The 23,648-nt window shown below is 40.4% G+C and overlaps 1 protein-coding gene across 1 annotated transcript in view; it reads left to right on the top strand.

Moving 5' to 3' along the window:
- The window catches only part of ascc3 (activating signal cointegrator 1 complex subunit 3), a 96,742-nt gene that overhangs the window by 24,008 nt on the left and 49,086 nt on the right, over window positions 1-23,648 (top strand). Inside the window, exons 9-10 of the mRNA XM_058648080.1 lie at window positions 13,835-14,038; window positions 15,153-15,293. Coding sequence (XP_058504063.1) covers window positions 13,835-14,038; window positions 15,153-15,293 — 345 coding nt within the window. The remainder of the gene's footprint in view (window positions 1-13,834; window positions 14,039-15,152; window positions 15,294-23,648) is intronic.

Genomic DNA, 23,648 nt, shown 5'->3' on the forward strand with positions numbered 1-23,648 from the left:
AAAGCCTGGGATCACCACAGTATTAAATGAAATTCTGTTAAACCTAACTTTCCTTTGATAGACCAAGTATAGAGGCTATACCAATTCTATAATTCTAAATTATTATCTTCATCATGGCAGTTACTTCCACAAATCAAGGCAAAGCACAATGCAACTTTAAAATGTGCTCATTGCCTATCATTCAACAATTATACAGTCATATGAAAAAGTTTGGGAAACCCTCTTAATTTTTTGGATTTTTGTTCATCATTAGCTGGGATTTTAAAGAAGGAACTTCCTTTTTATATATGACAAACCTTAGAAAAACAGAAGTATTTCTGCAGTGATGTTTCGTTTATTGAAATAACAGGAAATAAGCAATAGGCATCATAACAAGATTAGACTGGTGCATAAATTTGGGCACCCCAACATAAAAATTGCATCAGTACTTAGTTGAGCCTCCTTTTGCAAAAATAACAGCCTCTAGATGCCTCCTGTAGCCTGTCATGAGTGTCTGGATACTGGATGGAGATATTTTTGACCATTCTTCCATACATGCCGAGCATGGACAGCCCGCTTCTAAACATCCCATAGTTTTCGATGATGTTCAAGTCAGAGGACTGTGACAGCCATTTCAGAACATTGTACTTTTCCCTCTGCATGAATGCCTTAGTAGAAGTTGAATTGGGATTAGGATCATTGTCTTGTTGGAATAGCCAACCCCTGCGGAACATCAACTTTGTGACTGATGCTTGAACATTATCCTTAATAATCTCTTGATACTGGGTTGAATTCATCCGTCCCTCAAATACCTGTGAGGGTAACTATACCTGTGGCGTGGGCGCAGAACGGGCTTCCTTCTCATCACCTGGCCATACAGATGTTTTTGCGCTGAATTATGGAACGATGTACAGATACACCATCTGCAGCCAGATGTTCTTGCAGGTCTTTGGAGGTGATATGTGGGTCGTGTGCAGCCATTCTCACAATCCTCCTCCTATGCCGCTCCTGTATTTTTCTTGGTCTGCCAGACCTGTGTTTAACTGCAACTGTGCCTGTGGCTTCTTGTAGCCTTCCCCTAAACCATGATAATGAACTATCTTTGTTTTCAGATCATTTGAGAGCTGCTTTGATGAATCCATTCTTTCTCCCTTCAGCAGAGAGTCAAAGAGAATGCAACTTGCATTTAGGCACCTGAAATACCTTTTATCATGATTGGACACACCTGTCTACAAAGTTCAAAGCTAATCCAACCAATTTAGTGTTTCAAGTTGTCAGTGTAGATGCTGTTACATGCAATCAAATCAGCAAAATCACAGGAGTTCCCATATTATATTATATAATATATATTATATTTTTGCACAGCCAGCTTTTCACATTTGATTTAATTACATACAAATAAATACTGCTTCACTAAAAATCTTTGTTTGGAAAACACCCCAGTACTTAGATGTTCCTGGTAAATGAAAGACATACTACTTTTATCTTTTTTGTGTGAGAAATGCTGGTTATCCATGATCAACAATTCCTAGACTCCATTGAGAAAAATATTGAAATTAAGAAGTAGGTGAGTCTAACCCTAGTCTCACTTTGGGGGTCATCACCTTTGGGGGGGGGGGAGCAGTCAATGAAGGTCAACTGTCTTTGTCGGTTGCGTCGACCACCGAGGTTGAACCAAAATGAGCTAATCCAGTTTATGGTGGACTTCCCTGTCTCACTACTACTGTTGCCTAGCAACAGAGCTGAAGCTTGATGCAACACAGATCACTTAGGTGTTGTGGTTTTATTTGTGCGTTTTTTGGTAGTTTTTTCTGGTATGTTCTGCTGCGTTTTGTCTTTGTTGGCCACCTTCATCTTATCTCACAACGTTGTGAATTCTGAGATGGGCTGGGCTGGGAAAGGTTGAGTATGTTGGATCCTTTGTTCAGAGTGTGAAGGATCCATTTGTCAGTTGCATTTGGAGAAGCCTGCGAAATGGAACAGCCAAGTTGCGGTTCTGTGACGCAATAAGCCATCGAATTCACACTGCGTAAGAGGCGGCTCTGAAATGAGACACAGCTGGTTTCATGACAAGTTCTAGACTTGAGCTATTCCTTGGTTTTTCATGTGGATGGATGACTGTAGGATATTGTAGGAACATGCAAATGCCTCAAGGGAGCTCATATTGTGAAGGTGAAATAACAAAACAACCAAAAAAGGATGTTTTAGATTCCTAAATTTAATTAGGAAAAGTTTTTTTTGTCTATTAGGCATTCAGGCATTACTGAATTCCTGTCCATGCTTCTCCTTCAAAAACTTAAACCTACACAAAATGTCTGAGGCTCTATCTTTGTCTCCTCTCACTTTCTGAAAGACTTATCTCTTTCTGTCTCTCAGAGTTTTTTTTCCCGAGCTCACCAGCAGTTTTCCCTTAATCTTAGAAACACCCTGTGCAACTGATATAGATTGATATGCAACCTCTTCTGCTGAGCAGTGTGAATTAGCCTCAGTCAAGCAGAGGCTCTATTCATTAGCTTAAGCCTGGGCAACTCTGGAACAAAGTGCCTCACTGCTTTAAAGTGCCGGCGCACAATTCCTAATAAGTCTTTATGTGCTATTAGGAAGGCTTTGAAAGGCAGCCTGAAAAGTGTGATGCTCTCCTCCTCTCGCTCCTTCCTGTTCGCACCGTGTGAAGATTGTCGTTTATTGAAAGCTGTAATGGGAAACAGGACTGCACATCTTTAATAAAACTGTGAAACATTAAAAATGGGAAATTTATTAGAATGCTTTTTAACTAATGAATTAGGGTCTGTGTGCCTCACACTTAGCACTGTCCTGAAAGCCTTCCTAATTTGTCTGAATAAATATGTTGCCGAGTGAGTTATAAACAAGACCAGAAGCCAGTCTTTAGTAGTGCTAATGCACAGAAATATACACAAGTACAGGTATAGCATATATTGTTAATGTACCTCATAATACTTACTGTAGGATGGACACTCCCTCAAAAATAGACGAAAGTCCTGACAGCACACAAACCACACGTTGTATGAACTAGTAATTGATAGGAATCCAGTCAAGCTGTTAATGCGGTTCCGAGGAATGACAGTTCCCACAGGGAAACAGCCAGTAGAGGCAAAGGATTGACCAACACAGGAGGCTTTGCTCTGCAGTTGCTATAGGAGAGCCATAGTGGGGTGTGGGTGGGTTGAAAGTAATGAGTGATTTTTTTTCCCTCCAAATTTGTACTGTATTTTTCATATTACTGCTTGGCACTTAAAAAAATATCTTATCGAATGATTTTCTGCTTTAGATTTTTTATCTCTCTTCTGGACTAGTGTCGTGTTAAAAAACAGTCAAATACAGTGGAATAAATATCACGACCAGGGACTGTAGTACTTCATCATATCAAGTTTGCAGCAGGTCACTTTAAGCAGATACATTTACATTATTGGGAAAAACATTTTGAAAACAACCAGACATAGGTACAATTGGACATCTCCATGGTTGAGATTTAAGTGACAGTGGATATATGTGCTCTCACAGCACATTCTAGTTTGATAATGGCTATGCTGGTTTGAAACATTAGATTGCCCTTTCTCTCTTTCCTTTTGTCTATTTTATCCACAACTAAAGTCAGAAGATTGAGGCATTCTAACATTTAATCATCATCACACTCACTCAAGCTCCATTAATTGTCTGTTGACAGCGTACCATCTCCTTTCCTGCACAGGAAGTAGCAAAGGCCTGCAAAGACAAGGCGGAGCTGAGCAGCCCTCCATCCATAATTAATCCACCTTGATTGCATTTCCTAATCCAGTTTTGATGTGGTTCCCCCAGCAGACATATGCGACTCTGTGTGTTTGCTTAGACTTGCCAAGTAGAAGCTATGAGTCTTCAAGGTTTCGGTGATGGAATCTTAGCAATCTTTTCCAATCAGTGACGGCAACACCTGATGGCATAGCAATACAAAATCGATTGTTTGTCAAGTTCTGAAATAAAAAAAAAACAATTGTGTTTAGCTTTAGTCTATTATTACATTAGAAGTAGTAGTCTTTTTTATAATCTTAATTTTTCCACTGTAATGCAGTGAATTACTGCTCCCAGAGCCCCTAATTTACTGCTTCACCTAATTGAGATATGGAACCAGCAAGTATATCTTTGCAAAGCTGGATCTCTTCTTCTCTGAGTAGTTTAAGCAGTGAAAAATTCTCTAATTTATTTACATTTTTTGTAGAGCTTTCTTTGACAGCTATTGAAAAAATATAGTACAAAGATGCCTAATGATGTAAACCAGTATGTTTACAGCTAAGCTACTGTAGTAGCAATTATCAGTGTTGTACTTGTACATTTCTCTAAATTACATTGCATGATCCTTTGAGCGTGCTGACAACTCAAAACTCACAGTAAGTGAATACGGCAGTTGCTCAAACAAAATTATCTTACATATTTACATGTCTACAGATATCAGTGTGAAAGTGTTTTAATAGCTTGTGGCACTTTTGGTGGAAATGAAGGTGATGATAACCATTTTTTGCTTATGAATTAGGTTTGGGCACACAGTGAGTGATCTGTGGTCAGATTTAGGACCCTGAACTATATCAAGATACAACGATTCTGTGATAAACGGTATATTGCAAGACATTCATACACTGATACATCACAATATCTGTCTAACTGAAGAAAACAAAACTGTGAAAAGTTAAAAATAGAGAACAAATGCATAAAGTCTATGTATTGAATATAACATAGCTTTCGCCCCCATTATCCCGCTGTAAACTTCCTCTTCTTCGACCAGTTAACTCAAGTTTCCCTTATTCATCTGAGCAGGGCTGCAGCGAGGAGACATCGAGTAGCGTCGCCGGGCGAGTGAAACTGGCAGCGACTGTTTATACCTTAATTTGTTCGTTAGAATATTGATATTTGACGTGGCTTATCGATTATCGTATTGCATGTGGATGGACAATGATATATCACAAAATCGATATTTTGACCCACCCCTAGTTGAAACATACCAGACTATCCTCATAACAGCTTTAGTACAAGCTGTGCCACTCTGTTAAAACCTGTGTAATATACAGAATCAGAATGAGTCATTGCACACATGTGTCTGACACCACAACATTGGGTCTTGAGCTTGTTTTGAACTGTGGTTACATGCCTCCAACGGCTCCCCCATCTCCAGGTGATAATTGTGTTAGTGTATTTGAAATCTAAATAAATAGGTGTGTTGTTGTTTAGGGGAGTGAGATGCAGAGTGGGCGGCCCTGTGTGTGTTGAGTGTTTTGGGGCTCACCAGGCTTTCAGTGCTTCCTCAGCAGGTGCTTCTGGAAGAAGTGATGGATTGCCTCATTTTTTGCTATCTCCATCTGACTCTCAGCTCTGCCTCCTCCTCCTTTGTGCCCCCCCCCTTTCTCCCTGCTGCTGCTGTTCGGGGAATGAATGGGCCTCCTGTTTGCTGCATCCGCAGCTCACTTTGTCGAACTCTGCCATGCATGTGGTTAGGAAGGTGTGGTGTGACTGTGCATGTGTGCTCAGTGTACACATGCATTAGCTCAGGGATTTACAGTGTATGTTTGTGTATGTGTGTGTGTGTGTGTATTTGTTATTCTGTTTGTGGGAGAGTGTTTGGCCAGGTCATCTCATGCTCTGCATGCAGGCTTGGAGCTGGATGATAAGCTTTTTGGAAAAACTAGCAATTAAAAGTTGATCAAGCTGTCAATTCAAATGGAATGAAATGGAACCAGAAAGTAATTAAAAGGATGGCATGAAAATGACAACCATTATATCTCTTAGCTTCCCATTACTAATTCACAGAGGGATTTAATTACTTTATGAACCTGTATTTACTTGTACAGTAAACACACAATAACAAAATAGCAGCCAAACAGAAAACTACTCTTAGTGCATTTGCAAATCCACTCCGTTATACTTTCTTACCTATACCCAAGGAGTCTGATGGATATAGACAACGATGGTATTTAGTTATTGCTGTTGATTCATCAGTTCAATCTAGGTCCAATTAGTGTGTTTTAAGTAGCTGGTGGATTGGCGGGATATTCCCTGTCCTCTCAGTTTGCCCATATGGCCGTAGGCTGTGTATCTGCTGTGTTAATGAGCCTGTCAGTTTCCATCCCACTCAGGGTTGGTCCAAGATGGGCTGATCGGCACCTTATGCACACAGTATGTACTGCTGAGAATGTCTCTTCACACTTTTTAGACAACAGCTAACTTAAGCAGTCTATGCCTTTTTTTATACAGAAATATTAATTTGGCTTATCATATAAAGCCAGACAGTGGTCATTGCTCAAGGATTTCTTGCAGTGCTGTGTACAAGCAGTTAACCATGCTTTATCTTATCAAGACTTGATGCTGCAGTGCAACTTTTGGTGACTTTTGTTGTTGATGGTATGAATCTGATCTTTGTTAGAAGAGACATAACATTAACTGTATGCTGAGTTCTTCATCTGAAAATTGGCTCTGTCAAGCAATTTATCAAACCTGACTGAGGGAGTGTTTGTGTGTATACACCACCAGCACAGGGGCAGACGAGACCACAAGAATTTCTTTCACAACCAGGTTTATTGAGTAGCAGAATTCCTTTCTGAAGGTTTTTTGTGGTTGCTTCTTACTGTTTACAGTCACATTTTAACCTGTCTGCATCCATCTCTGTGTAGTGCAATGTTGCTGCTCACTTACTGTGTGCAGTGTAGGAATGTTGCCAGGTGACACAAGTTCAAAACACTGTTATACTGAAAAACACAGAGAGTCGGCTTAATCAGCATTGTTCATTTGACAATGGTTTTGATTTAATTGTATATATTTGAAAGGTATGCACTACAGTTCTAAGTAATATGAGCTATGTACAATGGCAAGCAGTATGGCTAATGTTTATACTTGTGATCTGCTGATCGCTGCCTGAAATCCTCCACAGGGCCATTCTAATGGTTATGAAGTCCAGAATTGTCATCTTAAGTGACCAGGCCTCAGTAATTTAGGCCGCTCAGCTGCATCTTCTTACAAATCCTCTCTTAAAAAGTTGATTTTATCATGAGGCATACGCTTTATTTGTGAGTTACATTTTTTAAAAGTCCAGAAAACCTGTGTGCTTCTGCTGGAGCCACCGGAGATGTGGAGATTGATTCCGCCCGAGACTGGAGCAGGTGCTCTCACGAGAAAATGTATTAAACCATGCTCCTGAAAGGTTGACCACTGATGTATGGTAGGGATATAAGCTCACATTAGCCAGCTGCGCTCTGCTAAGCTTTAACTCCATGTTTTAAATACCAGGAAATTACTTTAGCTAAATATTGACTTGCAGCATTCAGTCATCAATGTTTTTTCATATTTAGTCCATATTGTAGTTTGTTTTGGTAATTGGCTTCAGGGGTTTGATTTAACATTGAGTTTCAATCTAGGGCTGTCACAGTGAAGGAATGTCCCTTGCTGTGATTTAGAGTGGCTTAAGAGCACGATATGTGGTGCTACTGCCAGTAAGTTATTGTCATCAGCAGTATCTGTGAAGAGAGGACCAGTGCACCTGTTGGCACAGGCTTTGTTTTCTTTGACTTTCTGCTTGATAAAATCTTCTCAACTCATGTTAACGTAATTAACTCTGAATCTTTGCCTGATAATATCGATTTGACTCTGTGGCTTAAGATCTGTTTAATTGTCAAACAAAATAAAAGCTGTGGAGACAAATGTGGTTGATTCAGTGTGATACTCATTATTGAGGTCTGTGTGAAACACCATTAAAAGTTTATAGCTCCTGTAATTTAAATATTACATTCAGCTATATTGCAATTTCAGTCATTGAATCATTCTTAGGTGCAAATGATTGCTTCATCTGCCATCCGTTTAAATATTAACAATTCACGCTGATGCATTGCTTATTTATTTATTTTTAACCAGTCCTGTCTAGCAATCTAGGCATGCAGTGTGAGTGAGTGGATGCCTTCTGGTGTCAGGCGCATTTGCTCTGCACAGTAGGGGTCTATCATGCTCCAGACAGACAAGGGAAGGGAAGACAGAGGAGAGAGAGAAAGACAAAGAAACTAATTTACACTAACATCAGTGACATTAACCAGCTGAAAAAAACAATAACAACAATAATGACAGCAACCATATGAACAAAAGGCAACTGAAACTACAACTGCATCAATACAAAGTCATTCATTGTGGGGCTGGCTGTGTGTGTATGTGTGTAGGTTTTGTCACTTTAGTTGGGGATTAGAGTGGAGAGGTGTGATGATGTCGGGGCGACTCCCAGTCTGTCAGGACCCATATGCATGGAGTGTGCAGCAGCCCCAAAGAGCAGGAAAGACCCAATATCTCCAATCCCAGGGACAGCCACAAGTGCAAACCACGTGAGATCGGGCAGAGGGTTGTAAGGCATGTGCCCCCTCTGCCCAGGTCCAGCCCCTAGAGGTTAAGAGGCAACAGAACCATGGATAAACGCCAAACCACCCCAGGTGCGGGCAAAGTCCAGAGGCCCAGGTCTCAGGAATGCGACTTGTCACCCATTGTAGAGACCGATGCAGCCCCCAAACATCCCTCTGAGGGTATGGGCCAGAGACCGCTACAATAGCCATAGTCACACACTTCAGAAAAATATGCTTTCAACTAAGAGAATCCCATGGGGACAGGAGACGGTCGGTCAGGGGCAAATCCCCAAAGCACAGGTCAGGGCCAGAGTCCCAAGATCCAATGCATCTGATCGTACTGTGCTCTACAGCACATCCTCCCTCCGCACACCCAAGAGCCTGAGATCCCAGTGGTGAAGAACATGTGCCACTATGAGGCCACTTACCCCACTTAGCCCCACTTAGCCCCCTCACAAAAAAAAGCACCGTAGAAAAACTGGACAGTATTAGCACAGCTTTACTGTGAGGTTCTGCAGCTGCTGATAATCTTGATGAGCATGGTTTCAGGAAAGCAGTGTTTGTCCTATATGTTAACAGCTGCATAATGCCCACTCTTGTACATTAACTGCCTTCCCACAACACCAACATCACACCCTTGAGACAAGGTTTGGCAATGGCAGGCACAGCTGGATCTCCAATTGGAAGATGTGTGTGCATACATTAACATCACAATAAAGCTAGACAGGTTTTAAGGAGAAAATAAAAAAAAATCACTGAAGATTTCCAAAGATCATTAAATGATGGCAACTCTCTGTTTACAACACATGTGCTTTACCTCAAGGTGAATACTGGGGCAGGCATACATTTGCATGAATTAACATATTTAAGTAGTGTGGGGACACTGGTTTTTCGTAACAAACAGACAAAGTCGATAAATCAAAATGAGGGCTAGCCGCTCAAGTGATTGTTGTGGCTCTCTGGTCACCACAGAGACGAAGGAATGAGTGTGCAGAAGCCTTACAAAATGGGTTGAAGCTCAGTCGTCCATAATTCTGGAATGAATATGTATAAGTATGAGCTCAGTGGACTTGGCCTGTGGGGGAATAATTTGGCTGACAAGAAGAGACTGGTATCGCCATAGAAGAAGCCCTGCACTCGCTGTAAAGATAATGTGCTTCAGTAACATCCACTGTGTATCCTTACTTTTTGATGTAGAGTGGAGGTTTTGAAAGAGTTTAAAATATAAAGGTATGTATATTTGTACGCAGTATTTGTGATCGAAACTGACAGCAATTGTAGTTCACCGTTGAATTTGATAAAATGCAGCCTATTTGTTTCAGTTTTCTTACTTTAACCCTATATTTATTTATTTATTTTATAGCAAAACTATCACATACACATGAAATTAAGCTTAAACAAAATGTTCAGACTCCTTGTTTTGTTAACTTCATTGAATTAATGGAAAATAAATCTACCTAGGATGATGTACTTTTGTCAGACAATTAAGTCTGATATTTTACTTTGCATAACAGCCGCTCCATTTGCACAACAAAGACAAGACGGAACAATTACCAAAGACAGAAGAGTATGAGACTGTCACAGTCTCATAGGACAAATTACAGTTTACAGTACACTTGGTCTGGGATTAAGCTCCATGTTTAGTTTTAGGATTGACAGATGCACAAAAGAGTTACTAAGTATCTGGTGTGATGGTAATAGTTTATTTTCTGTGTTCGGGACATGATTAGGGTTGGAGCTAAAACGATAATATTAGCTTGCCTTAATATGTTACTGTAATAGGCTGATTCATATAGTTTTTCCAGGGTACAATCTTTGACCAGATTTTAATTGGTAGATCAGTTTTGTCTATAGCACTTTTATATTTTTTGCAAATGCGTTCAATATGGGCTTTCCAGGTTATAATGTCCAGATACGTATAGCACATATGCATGTACACCAGTGTGACTGACAGATAATATTGTCAAATAGGTTCCTGGTTGCAGGTGAATCTGTGAATTTTTCGGTTGCAAAACCTTAACATGACATTGGCCAAATCATGAATCATGATGGGTTAGGGTTAGATAATTGGAGTTCAGATTCTTATCGGTGACTTCACTACCGTTACTAAAACCAGCTGTAAGTAGCATCTCCATCCTTATCTTCAGAGATCATATGCCTTGCCCAGAGAGAAGCAGTTTTAGCCAACCCTGAGTGGTTAATGTGATATATATGTGTTCAATAATTCACCATGGCCCTTGGGAAATGTTATAAAATTGAGATGACTCTTAATAGAAACAAGGTTCCCCCCACCCATGAGTTATGGGGTTTGTGTCTTAAGGGAAGTCAAAGAAAATCTCTCCAGCATTTATTTTGCTATTTCTGTCATGGAAAGTGGAACAGCCACCACACATTCTGGTTATGCATGCATCCATTTAGGTACATGGTTTCTTCAAGGTTGCATTTGTTAATCCCTTAGTCATGACCAGACTTTTTGTTCTGTCATAGCGCAGTGCTGCCAGCTCCATGCTGCACTCTACGGAAAGGTTTAACCAGCTGATGAGCACTGTCAGGTTTTAAAGTTCCAATTTCATCTTTTCCTTGTCCTTCAAATGTTCAAAAATCCAAGCAGGCCTTTAGAGACTGTTTCCTTGAGGGGGACTCTGTCTAGCCAATTTATCAAAAGGAGTTGATTGACAGAGTGCTGCTCAAGTGGTTGTCTGAGCTTTTTTCCAGGTTTATTGAGGCCATTCTGCTCATGGGAACAATCAAAGCTTCATAAATGATTTCATATCCATGCTCTCACCTATGGACCTGTGGGTGGAAGTCATCCACTATCCAGAAGGTTCGGTGAGTCGATGCTCTACTGCTTCAGTCTGCATGTCGTAGTGTCCTTGGGCAGGACTATGACCCCAAAATTGCCCTTGACTGATGTATGCATACTTCTCTGAATGGGTCATGGGTTAATATGACTTGTGCAGTCCCTCAATTGTTTTTAATACTAGAAAAGGGCTGCAAATGCTTCCCAGAGTTTTATTGTGGAGGTCTCGGGGTTCCTTGGACCGGGGCTTGTTCTTGTCTGAATACAATTGTAAATTAGATTTTTTTTCAATTAACACATCATTTTATATAATTTTAAATAATTTGCAAAAAAAATGCTTTCTAAAAATATTATGGATTGTTGACTGGAGATGTGAATATGGCAAGTTGCATTTATAATAACATTTTAACACACTATAATTGAAGCTGTCCAAATACTTTCTAAATTGACTGTACACATCACTGGCTTTGCTAAGTTGTTCTTCCGAAGCTCCTCTGCTCTGTGCAGCACCTAGCTCAAACCACAGTCTCCCTTCACTCTTTCCAGCTTAAGTGGACACTAATAAAGTTGCTCTTTGATGCATTAATAACCTCCTCCTTTCTACTGGGCTCCGGGGCCAGCTTCCAAACAGCACCCTGCATATCCTTGCCTGACATGCTCTGTTTAATTATTTCTTTCTATGAGTGTTGGAGCGAAACGAGGGGAAGAGGAAAGTGATGACATACTTATAATGAACCCTTGAATAAATAATACTGCTGTCTAAGCTTAAGGCATCCTGAACCGACCTTAGTGCAAGGAAGGTGGAATGCAGAGGAAGCAGGGAGAGAGGGTGAAATGATTAAGTTAAAAGAGGTATATAGAACACGCCTGGATCTACAGTGTCCTCTGTTGTGTTAGATTACACCACGTTTCCATCAGAAGGCTCTGAATTACTAATTACTAATTACTAATTACATTGGCATTATCTTTAATTGTTAGTCAGGATTAAATAATGGATTGTATAAATAATAGACACTGTTTCGGCATCTGGACAAATATTGAACTGTATCTAGCCTGTAAACATAGGCTAGACACACTGGAGAAACGTGGTTTGATGCACTGTTTGCAATCTTTTTAACACATGTGATGTGCCACTATATCTGCAATCAGTGCAGCAGTGAAATCTATTTTTTGAAAATAAAAATGAGAAAAAAGAAGATGGCAAATTAATGTGAAGGAAGAGTTGATTGGCATGCAGCCAGGACCTGTGTTGAGCTCAAAATGTATTTATTCATTTATTTTGTACTGCTTTATCCTCCACATGAGGGTCCCAGGGCCACTGGAGCCAATCGCAGCAAACACAGGGCAATCCCATTCAAACTCATATTGGGGGGGTAGAGTGGCTCAGTGGTTAAGACCGGTCGCATCCTGGTCCCAATGGTCGCAGGTTCGACTCCACCCCTGGCTGATTGTACTCAATTCCATTGTAAGTCGCTTTGGATAAAAGTGTCTGCTAAATGACATGTAATGTAATATTTACACCTACAGTCAGTTTTAACGAGTCCAATTAGCCTGTGCATGTTTTTGGACTGTGGGAGGAAACTTTTATTACCTGGAAAAAGATGGAGAGAACATGCAACTCCATACAGTCAGACTAGGTCGCAAACCCGGATCTTTTAGCTGTAGGGCAACAGTGCTAGCCACTACTCTGCCGTGTAGCCCTCAAAATGTTCTCAGTCACCTTCATGCATTCTCCATCCATGACATGGCTGAATACAGTCACTTTTATGTTGTCTTTAAATGTTTGTTTTTATTAAAATGATTTGATTATCCTGTAAGGCAGGGTTGATGCTTTCACTTTGCCGTATGTCTTCATTGAGGTTTATATGATTCTGTGTATGTGTGTGTGTGTGTGTGTGTGTGTGCGCACCATAGAGAAAGCAGTCAGAGGGCAGCTTGAGTGACAGCTGATCCCCCCGCACACATTTTCTCTTCCCTCATGGGTTTTGGCACTCGATCTTGTTTGCAGTCGCCTCATACTAGGAAGCTCGGTCAATAACATGTACCCTGTAACAGATCACCTGTCTCTGTCATGTAGACACACTGGGTACAAGATTCTCCAGTGTGTTTTTGTCAGAGAAAATGTCGTTGTCAGTGGGGGGCAACTGCACCAAATGGTTGGCATTGGCCCAAATCTAGTTGCCAAGGGCAACTGGGCAACCAATAAGGTTCTGGCTGTGTCACTGAAGGCCAATAATTGAATATGAATAATTTTCTGTTTCTTCAAAAGAAAATTATACATAATCTTAATAAATGAAATATTAACTTGAATCTTGAGTCTGTAATTTGTGTCTAAAACACTTTTTTGTATGTTATTTGTTGAAATCTTATTCATGACCCATTAGATATAAATAAATAATATAAAAAAGGGTACCTGCCACCCGTCGCAGTACTCTAATAAGCATGACCAGTAATTTCATTCAGACAATCCTGATGTAGCTTTCACTGACTGACCTGCTTACCTTTGCCTTTCATCATGGTAATGTTAAAGCAGGATTGCTCATCCACAGATAAAAAACAAAACATCAAACAACAAAAGCAGCTTTTTGTTCAATGTTACCTCTGGAACTATTTATTTTTGTTATTGAAAACATGTATATTTTTATAAGGATGTATTGACTCTCATTTATTCTGTCCTTCCCTGGTTTTCTTTGCTCAGATCGCACAGTTGGTGTTCAAAGGGATGAAGCGTCTGAACAGGATCCAGTCGATAGTCTTTGAGACGGCTTACAACACCAATGAAAACCTTCTGATCTGCGCTCCAACCGGTGCTGGCAAGACCAACATCGCCATGTTGACTGTTCTCCACGAGATCCATCAACACCTGCAGCCGGGTGGCGTCATCAAGAAGGACGAGTTCAAGGTCTAACTGCGACACACGCATAAATGCATTATCTGTTGTAAAGCCTTGTTTCATGTTGCCTTGATGATGTGATGCGGTTGGATTCCATAGTATTACGTTACAAAAGCGTTTCCCTAGAATGAAAGAGATTGTCTGACGTTCAAGCAAAATCACAGTCAGAATTGGAAGACAATTTTCTGTAGTCTGCGATAACTGTTTAATATTTCTAGAGTAGCTGCACAGCAGAGTCTCTCCACATGCCTCATGGAGATTAAGTATGCTCCTTGCTGAGATTCACACACCCCATACAGAGATTCAGATCTAATCCTTAGAGCTTTAGATGCTGAGACTTCAGGCGCTGTTTAAATGGGAGCTATGGTTGTTTTAAGTCAAAAATAGCTACATTTCCTTGATTAGGTTTCCTCTATGATTTGTCATTTTTCTTTTCATTTAAACTCATCAATGATCTGCAGTAATGTCAGTCATCTATACATTTGATTAATTTCAGTGATTCGACACTGTGTGCACTGAAAAGGTGAATTGTCCCTTGTGGATTCACCGATTGGATGATTGTGACCAATCCAGGCACAATAAGATAATATTGTGTCTTTGGTTCTCCACTGAGTTTAGGTCCACTCTAGACCAGCTGTGCACTGTGCAGACATTGTGCATCTAAGTTTTTATGCATGTGTTATTCGTTGATTTTTAATATGAAAATCAATTTAAATACCTTAAGAAAAGTCAATAAATGGACAAAGGCTGCTATTGACAGCTTAGCCAAAAATGTGGCATTTGGATGACAAGTACAGCGGAACATGATTGTCCTCTTTCACGAACACACACATGCTTGCACATGGTGCCGTGCTGAGACACAGCCACTTTCCATACATCACCATTAAACTTTACCCATTCAAGTGTCTGGCATCATATTTCTTGGTAAATTGTGATTTGTGCCTGTTGCCAGGGAACAAATGATCCTCCCTCTGTTTGCTCATTTATCACTACAGTGTCCTTCCACTCCCTCTCGCCTGCACCCACACTCCAACCCCCCATCAGCAACTTCTACCTTTCCCACTCTACCCCTCTCTGTTAAGCCCATTAATTTCAATGTCCCTCTCTCTCTCTCCTTCTGTAGATAGTATATGTGGCTCCAATGAAGGCCTTGGCAGCGGAGATGACTAATTACTTCAGTAAGCGTTTGGAGCCACTGGGCATCACTGTTAAAGAGCTCACTGGAGACATGCAGCTAACAAAAGGAGAGATCCTAAGAACACAGGTACCCACACACACACACACACACGCACACACACAAGAGCACGCCTTGAATTCTGTCTTCTTTCACAGAAAATAAAAGTTTATACTTCGCCAACAAAAACTGTTGCTCTTCAACTTCCTCTTTTCTCTAGCACCCCCAAGTGGATTGTGTTATGGCATGACATTCAGTGGAAGCCATTTCGTCATGTATTCTGCAAAGTGCATCAGTCACAATTCTGCCCATTGTTAGTTACAAGTGGAACTTTACTGGGTACAGCATATCCACCACTGTTGCAACAGATTTTTAGGTGTTTTGAAATAGGGAAGAAATGGTGAATAGTGCCCTGTAAGACTGCATGCTCATATTATGCTCATAATGACTGTATATGTCACGTCTGGTGCAATGCCTAGGACTTATTAGTATTGCCTGAGGTCATTTGTGACAAAGAAGTCACATGATGATTAAAAAACAAATATTGGTGTAGCGTTGTTAACGCCACCAAGGAGGCTATGGGGATTTCTTTGTTCTTGATTTTCTTTGCCGTTGTGAGAGAGGGCATTTTTTCCCCACATGTTCATGTCTTTCTCAATATTTCATCCAGAGATAATTAGGAAAAAATAAGGCATATGTAGAGTACTAATATTTTTTGAACAGGTAGAATTTAGTGCAGATATGGATAATGATCCATATCTTACTGTTCGTGATAGTATGTGCTCTTGGAGAACTCTCTAGTTTAATGAGTTTGGCAACAAGTGTTCTACCAATTACCAACTAGTAAATTCAAAGTACTGAAAAGTTGAATCAGATCTTGCTGTGGCTGTTAATTAGGGTGCATATTGCAGATATAATGCATTAATGGAGCAGTTTAGTTAAATGTCTGCTGTTCACTTTTTCTGTCTGCCATGAGAGAGGGTCAAAGGGTACAGATGCTTGTGCAAGAGGATAAAGTTATTTATAGTTATCAGTCATTTTCTTTTTTATCTCTCACACTGAATATTTGCTTAAAGGCAGCTTTTGTGGATTCATTTTGAGAAAGATTAAGTAGAATTAAGGAGGCGTGGGTGATTGTGGGTGACACAAATAATCCTCCATGTTTTGACTAAACGAGTAGAGTTACTCTACTACTGCACTATTTTTCTGCTATGATGGTTACAAGTATCTCTTTGCTTTACCTCTGTGCCTTTATTAGACTGTTTGCATGTTTAATTTTTCCTCACTGACCACAGCAGTTTCTTATCTGGCTGTGGTGTGCTGCTCCAGTTTGTTGTTGGACAAGACCCATGGAATGACTCTGCTAATACTGAAACACAGTACAGAGGAAAACAAAAAGGGCTTTCTTTTTTTTTAATGCCAACTGCTCACCACTTTCACACACCCATCACATAGTTCAGTGACGTTGATTCGTTTTCAATGTCGTCCCAGGACAGGTGCTGATTTGTATGGGTCCCCGGGAAATGAAATGGGCCACCAATAAAATGATTATGTCTTGAGAAATTGTATTATCAAACCCCCGTTTGATGCTGGCCTAGCCTATGCTGAAGTTGATTCAGCCAATCCCAGCTGACATGGGGTTACATGTTGTTTAGAACTTGCAATAAACTTTTCTGAGTCAATTTGAACAGGATTGATTGAGCACAGGTGTACAGTATATCAGTGGTGTAGTGCAGTCTACTGTCCTCTCACCCCCTGACCAGCCACCCCGGCAGCGTGCATGTTGTTGTAAAGGCAAGGTAGTGTGTGTTTAGAAGGGACCTTAACTACATCCATGAATCTCCTCTGTGGTCCTCCTCTTTTCCTCCTGCCCACCAGCTCCATCTTCAGCATCCCTTGTCCAATACAATCACTATCCCTCCTCTGCTTGTGACCAAACCATCTCCACCTTGGCTCTTAATTCATTACCTAACCATTCAACCTGAGCTGTCCCTGGAATATGCTCATTTCTAACTCTGTCCATCCTGGTCACTCCCAATTAAAATGTCAGCATCTTCAGCTCTGCCACCTCCAGCTCTGCCTGTTTTCTTTTAGGCAGTGCCACTGTCTCCAAGCCATATATCGTAACAGGTCTCACTACCATTTTGTAGACCTACTCATTCACTTTTTCTTCTGCTACACATCACCCGTGACACCCATCTCCACCCACTCCAACCTGCCTGCACCCTCCTCTCCTTCTTCTTCTTCAAGTATCATGCCTATTCAAGCTGGTCACCAATTTAAGAAACATACAAATACATGGGAAATTAAAAATAAAAATCTGATTCTTTGAAGTCACAAGGATCGCAATTTGGCTAGTTCAGAGACATCACCTCCACTCATAGTATATACACTTTAAATTGGAACTTAAATTACAGAATTGACATCATGTGCTTGAGAGCAATAAGAGATTGAGATAATCAATCCCTGAGGCAAATAAATGTTTACCAATGTTTTAAAGCATGTAAGGAATGGGCAATTTTTTCCATTGACATCCATTCAAACAGGATTCTTTTTGTTCTTTCTTTACATTTTTATATACAGTCTATGCTCCAGAGGGAAGGCTGTTCTCACTGTCATTCCGGAGCCTTTTCGTGGCTCCCAAGCTTCGATAAAGATCCAGTATGCAACTTTAGCCTCTTGGGTGAGAGATGAAAATGCCAATGCAATGACGTGGATGAATGAGAATCTATACAGACGGTATACACATTGTATAAAGGATCTTAAACTCTGAGCATTCAGCAAACTTAGACCTTATGTTTCATGAATATAATGGCTGTGAGCACAGCGATACACAGGGTCATTCATTTCCAAAAGGTCCTCAAATGCAACTGCTGCACTGTCAACAAAACAGAGACCCCGGCAGCAACACAGAGGACAAGTGTTACTTCACTCTCTGCACCATTAGTACTCAACAATATATTAAGTTCAGTTACAAATCCAATTTAGCTTGAAAGTGAAAGAGATTCTCGGAGAACTAAAAGCTTTTGTCCTGCTTTTCTCTGCCTTTGTAGTTTTAAATCTGAAATGAAATCACACATCTGCCTTCAGGCTTGGCGTTGCCTTACATGGGAGAGCTTCTGGTGTCCTGCCATGTTACAGGTTCAGACTTCTGTAGCCACCCACTGGAAAATGAATGTATTTTAAAGGATTGATCGTGTGATTTTCAATATAGTCAATATCGGATACAGCACTACAATCAGTGAATACATTTTAGTGTGAATGTTAATGGTTGTTTGACTCAGATTAGCTCTGTGATGGACTGGCAACCTGTCCATAGTGTACCTATGGACAGGTTGCCATACCTTTCATCCTATTTCAGCTGGTACCGGCAGTAGAAGCTACATAAACCAAATGATCATCCAAATAGTTTTCAAAGGACGACTGTCCCAATAGTGAGCAGAGTAAGTCCTCCTAAGTGAAGCCAGGAGAGTTGTACTCGGGCAAGAAACACGTCCATCAGCAGCATTAACAGCAGAACAGATAGAGGACAGACCAACCTTCATCCAAACTGCACACTTCATCAGCACTTGGTTGATTAGAGGGGTACAGGACTGCCATTCCTGCCACCTCTATGTACATTACTTCACTACTTTTCTCTTTAGAGGTGAGGCAGGGCAGAGGTCCAGAAGCAGGATTAAGACTTTTAATTATCTCCTACTTTGCAACACTCACTCCTCTCACTCAATGATGCTTTCAATTTCCTTGTCTGTACTTTCTTATTTTCCATTCTCAGTTGTTGAGGCATGGACTGTCCTTGTCATGTTGCCCCTCTCTACCTATCACAGAATCAAATATCAAAACATATGATACACAGTTATCATTTTGGCAAGGTTCAGTTTCAAATGCATTTTTCATTTCTGTATTACCGGTAGTAAAGCCAGGTATTCATATAGTATGTAAAGTATGTGTAGTTATAACACTTTAAACATTGGTGAACAAAGGTAGGGGTTCATTGATTCATGCCCTTGATTCCAATTCTAAACTTTCACATAGCCATTTACACAAGAGGAAAACCAGATTCACATCAGAGTCACTGGGATCACATCATTTCAGTCGACGTGTTTTCATGCGAACATGAACTTAAGGCCCTGATCTGAATGCAGTCCTGGTTTTAAGAACTACACTAATGCCACATAATTGGCTGATTAGATAATTGTCTGAGTGAGCAGACATGCTTTTAATAAATTGTTCACTAAATATATTTTTGAGCTGTGTTTTGTGGGCCCTGAAATCAGTGGTATGTCCAGGGCAGGAATTTCATGTTTTGTTTTTTTTATCAGGCATTTTTGCCTTAAAACGATTAACAGATAATGTTTGACAGGGCAAAAAAGAGGGAGAGAGAGAGGTGTAGACTTGCAGCAAACGGCTGCAAACCGGATCCAAACCTGGCATCGCTGCAGAAGCCTGTAGCCTTAGGGGTGTAATGTGTACCAGGGGAGATATCCGGCACCCTGCAAAAATGATTGTTATGCCATTTCTTGACAGTGACAACAATATGGAGTCAAAGCATCCTTGCCATGTTCGAGAATCCCTAAATCATAGTGATGCAGCCAAATAACCAGAAGACTGAGGAAACTACCAATAACATTGCTATGTTATGAATGAGATATCAGCCTTAAAAACAACATAAATAAAGTACTACGTTGCCCTTACAATTTAATAGCCAATTCAGATTTTACGTGGCTTTTTTTTTTTTTTTTTTTTTAAATAGCCTTTTCTGAGAGTGCAATCTTGCCATTGGCATTGACAAATTTATCTAATTATATTATGTTGTTGATTTCAATTAAGCAATCCATCTGTGCTGTGTAATCAGGGTTTATGTTTTGTGGGGTTCAACCAATGAAACATGAATTCCGCCTTAGCTGTCTTTAAGAGACCACCTCTAGGCAGTCTTTTTGTCCGACGTTGGAAAGCAGTGGATTTGTTACAGTGTGGGCAACGACATGCTGCAGGTTAAGCTATTACAGGAGCATAGTGCTCCACTGGTTAAGAGGGAAGTAGAGGTTGGTTGAGCTAGCAGGAAAAAACTGAACAATGAAACTGCGAAACATGCATATCTGTTCAAACTAAAAGAGTTGGAATTCAGAGATGGCACATCTTAAAGTTAATACGACTTATGCGGCTTATGAATACAGAAAAAGGAAGGCTGGGTTTGTATGTGTGTGTGTGTGTGTGTGTGTGATGTGGGGGAACTGGTCATGTGAAATGAGGCCAAGTCCAGCTAATGTGAAGTTATATTAAAGTTACTCTTCTCTCAGCTCATTAAAGATTATTTCAAAAAGAGAACGATTAGTCAGATTTAGTCAGACTGCAGCTCTGCAGCAACACTCAAACTCTCTTTGACTTAACCTTGTTCACCTTTCCTCCAACATCCCTCCATTTTAATGTGAGTGGTTGAGTGGAAAGGCAGTTTGTGGCTAACAGACCAAAGTAATGCCACCCACTGTAACCTTGGTTGTCTGCTGTCTGTCTTATTGTATTGACTCCAGGGCACTTGGTTGTGGTAATACACTTCTAACCTGGTTAATCAATCACCAATAAGTGCAAAAAAGTATTCCAAGGTTGGAGTAGAGCAATGGTTGTGGCCATGTTCCAGGGCAAATGAAATGTAGCAAAATGCTGTTGCGAGTTTTTGCGACCAGTGAATGACCCCGTGTGACTCTTACAGTGTTGTCAGTTACCAATTCAAATGTATCCACTTCACATCTAAAATGTCACCATATTTTCTTCTCCCACTTTTGCAAAATTTATCAAATCATGTTTGTCTTTGGACTCACAAGGAGATTAATCCCTGGAATGAATATCACGTGTTAAATACAGTGTTTGGTTTGAAATATAGTACGGTAACGTAATTCAGAACAAATATTGTCACAATCAAAGGTAATGGGTGATCATTTTGAACAGGCTACTGGGGCCCTGCTGTACCTTTCACCCATCCACCAAGACCTTAATTTATAGTGTGTTTTGATGCTACTGATGATTGTTTTTTTTCAGATGAAGCACCTTCGGAACACACACCCACACCCACACAAGAATCCAGCATTGTCAACGCTTTCATTACTGTTTGCCTTAACAAGCCATTGGATGTTCACATATCACAATCCCACAAATGCCTTTCTCTTACATCCCCACTATGTCTTTTTCCCACCCACCCCATCTTTACGCAAACCTTGTCTCTCCGTGACTGCGATAGTTACCATAGAAACAGAAAAGGTTTGGATGGATGCTGCCATGTAGATGCCAGTGTGTGGGTGTGAGGCATCCTGGGACTTCCAGACCCTCTTCCTTCTCTGTCCAGAGAGGAAATATCAGTTTGCGACATCCATGAATGAGCGGGCTCACAGTCAAACAGTTTCAGGGCACATTTCATCCACATTTTGTGATGAAGTCCAGTCACATGCAGAGAAAGAAATAATTGCCAAGTTTTCCCCCTCACAGTATTTGTTGAAGACATTTGAAACAAGAAAAGCTCATCAGAGGCAACTCAACTATTATTACAAGTTATTATTGAAATGTGAGGCTTTATTATTATGCACTTACTGTAATGGTCCGGACTGTATTTTCTATTATTTTATTCACTTGTCAGACAGACATTCTGCAGAATGGCTAATTAGTAGGTAAAAGCTGAAACCTAGTGAGATCTGCCATGGCCTTTTCTGTGCATGGCTGCTTACAGTACGCGTACCACTGAAGAAAAAGCTAATGACTCCGCTGCACATTAAATTAACATAAAAAGGTTTCAACATGAAGGGAAGATTTGCATCTACAAAAAGGTTCAGTGTTACTTATATGTTAGAAATGTTTTCAATTTTTGAAAACATTTGTGATGCAGAAAGAATAGAGGTGCAGTAGAAGCTGCTGTCAACAATGTCATCCTTTTGCTATTTCGTATCGTATCGTATCATATCATAAAGGCTTGGATGGGTTATTCATTTACCAATAAACAGCCAAACCTCACCTCAGAGAGAATCACCTCAATGTGGATAAAATGTTGGTGGATACTTGAAAATGTTTTTTTCAGACCCGCCTGAGACTAAAACACACTAGATCTTAACAGAAGTATTTAACTGACAGCAGCTTTAAATGGCTAATTTATATCCCTTAATCCGCTTTCAAAATATTCACATTAACGTGTCAGGGCAGTGTTGGGGGCTCGTCTTGATGTCTCCTGAGGAGTGTGATCAGCTCCCGGGCATGGTGGTGTGGCCACACGAGAAGAGCAGCTGTTCACCCTCCTGTTTGTACACAGACCTGTTACTATCAGGAGTTAAATAGTCACGTATAATGGGTGCATTATCTGATATAAAGTTAGAAGAGTGGTGGGAAGTGAACCGAGTCTGACTTTCTGGGAGCTGCTGCAACCCTGTCCCTTAGATGTTACATTCCCTCACAAATAATCTTTACATATTTTTTGAATCAAATTTTTTATTTACATGTTTGCAGACTTGCATATCAACGTGGTCATATTTTAACTGCATGGTGCTTTTTGCCGTTAATGAGGTAATGAACGTGATGATAACCTTTTCCAGGTTTTAAATGTGGTTACCAATGGTTTAGTATAGGCAGGGTAAGGGCAAAGATAGATTGCACTATCCAAACAAATGCACAGAAATTGAATGTCTGGATGACGGTGTAAAAATCCACAAAGTCTTCTGACATTTGATCTTGAATTATTGGCGAATGTCTCTCTTTTTTACACTCCACCAACCCCTTCTTTTCTTGGTGAAAATACTGCACTGCTGGTGATATATCGGAAACAGAGATTGATCTGGACTAGTGGAGTTGGTTATTTAATGAGAACCACACATGAAACTTATCAAACAGATATTTAAGTTTCCCCACATTCGACTCTTTTTCTTAAGCTGGTGACCTTGCCATACCGAGGCAAGGTTATTGGCTTAAAACAAAGGAACCAAACAGACAAACTTGCTTGCTTTTCAATGTAGCTTCCCCTTGCTATGTCAGTGAGGTTTTGTAGGATTCCTGCTTGGCCTGATAGGGTTTAGCTGTCTGCTGGTGCAGTATTAAAAAAAAACACATTTACTCACCGAGGCATCTCACATGAAGGCTATGACACTGACGCGAGCACCAACCCGCTGATGAGGTGGCAGATACATTTTTTGCACTGCAGCAGGTAGTGCAAAAAGTTTTTTGTTTTTTTTCTCGGCTCTCCTGTGCACACACAGACTACAGTAACTTTATGATCCAAAGGAATGTTTCACCTTTTAAAAACGTACACTTTAGCATATCCCATGAAAAAAAAAACAGTGCATTTAGAGGATTGATTGCAGTCCTCCTGAGATTGATTGATGAAGTGGCTAAGCAACACAATTGAGCCAAACAATGGCATGTTTTCTCTGCACCTCCTTCTGTGTATTTGTGAGACAATTAAGAAAGCACTTT

The sequence above is a fragment of the Solea solea genome, chromosome 13 (assembly GCF_958295425.1).
Source record: "Solea solea chromosome 13, fSolSol10.1, whole genome shotgun sequence".
Taxonomy (NCBI): domain Eukaryota; kingdom Metazoa; phylum Chordata; class Actinopteri; order Pleuronectiformes; family Soleidae; genus Solea; species Solea solea.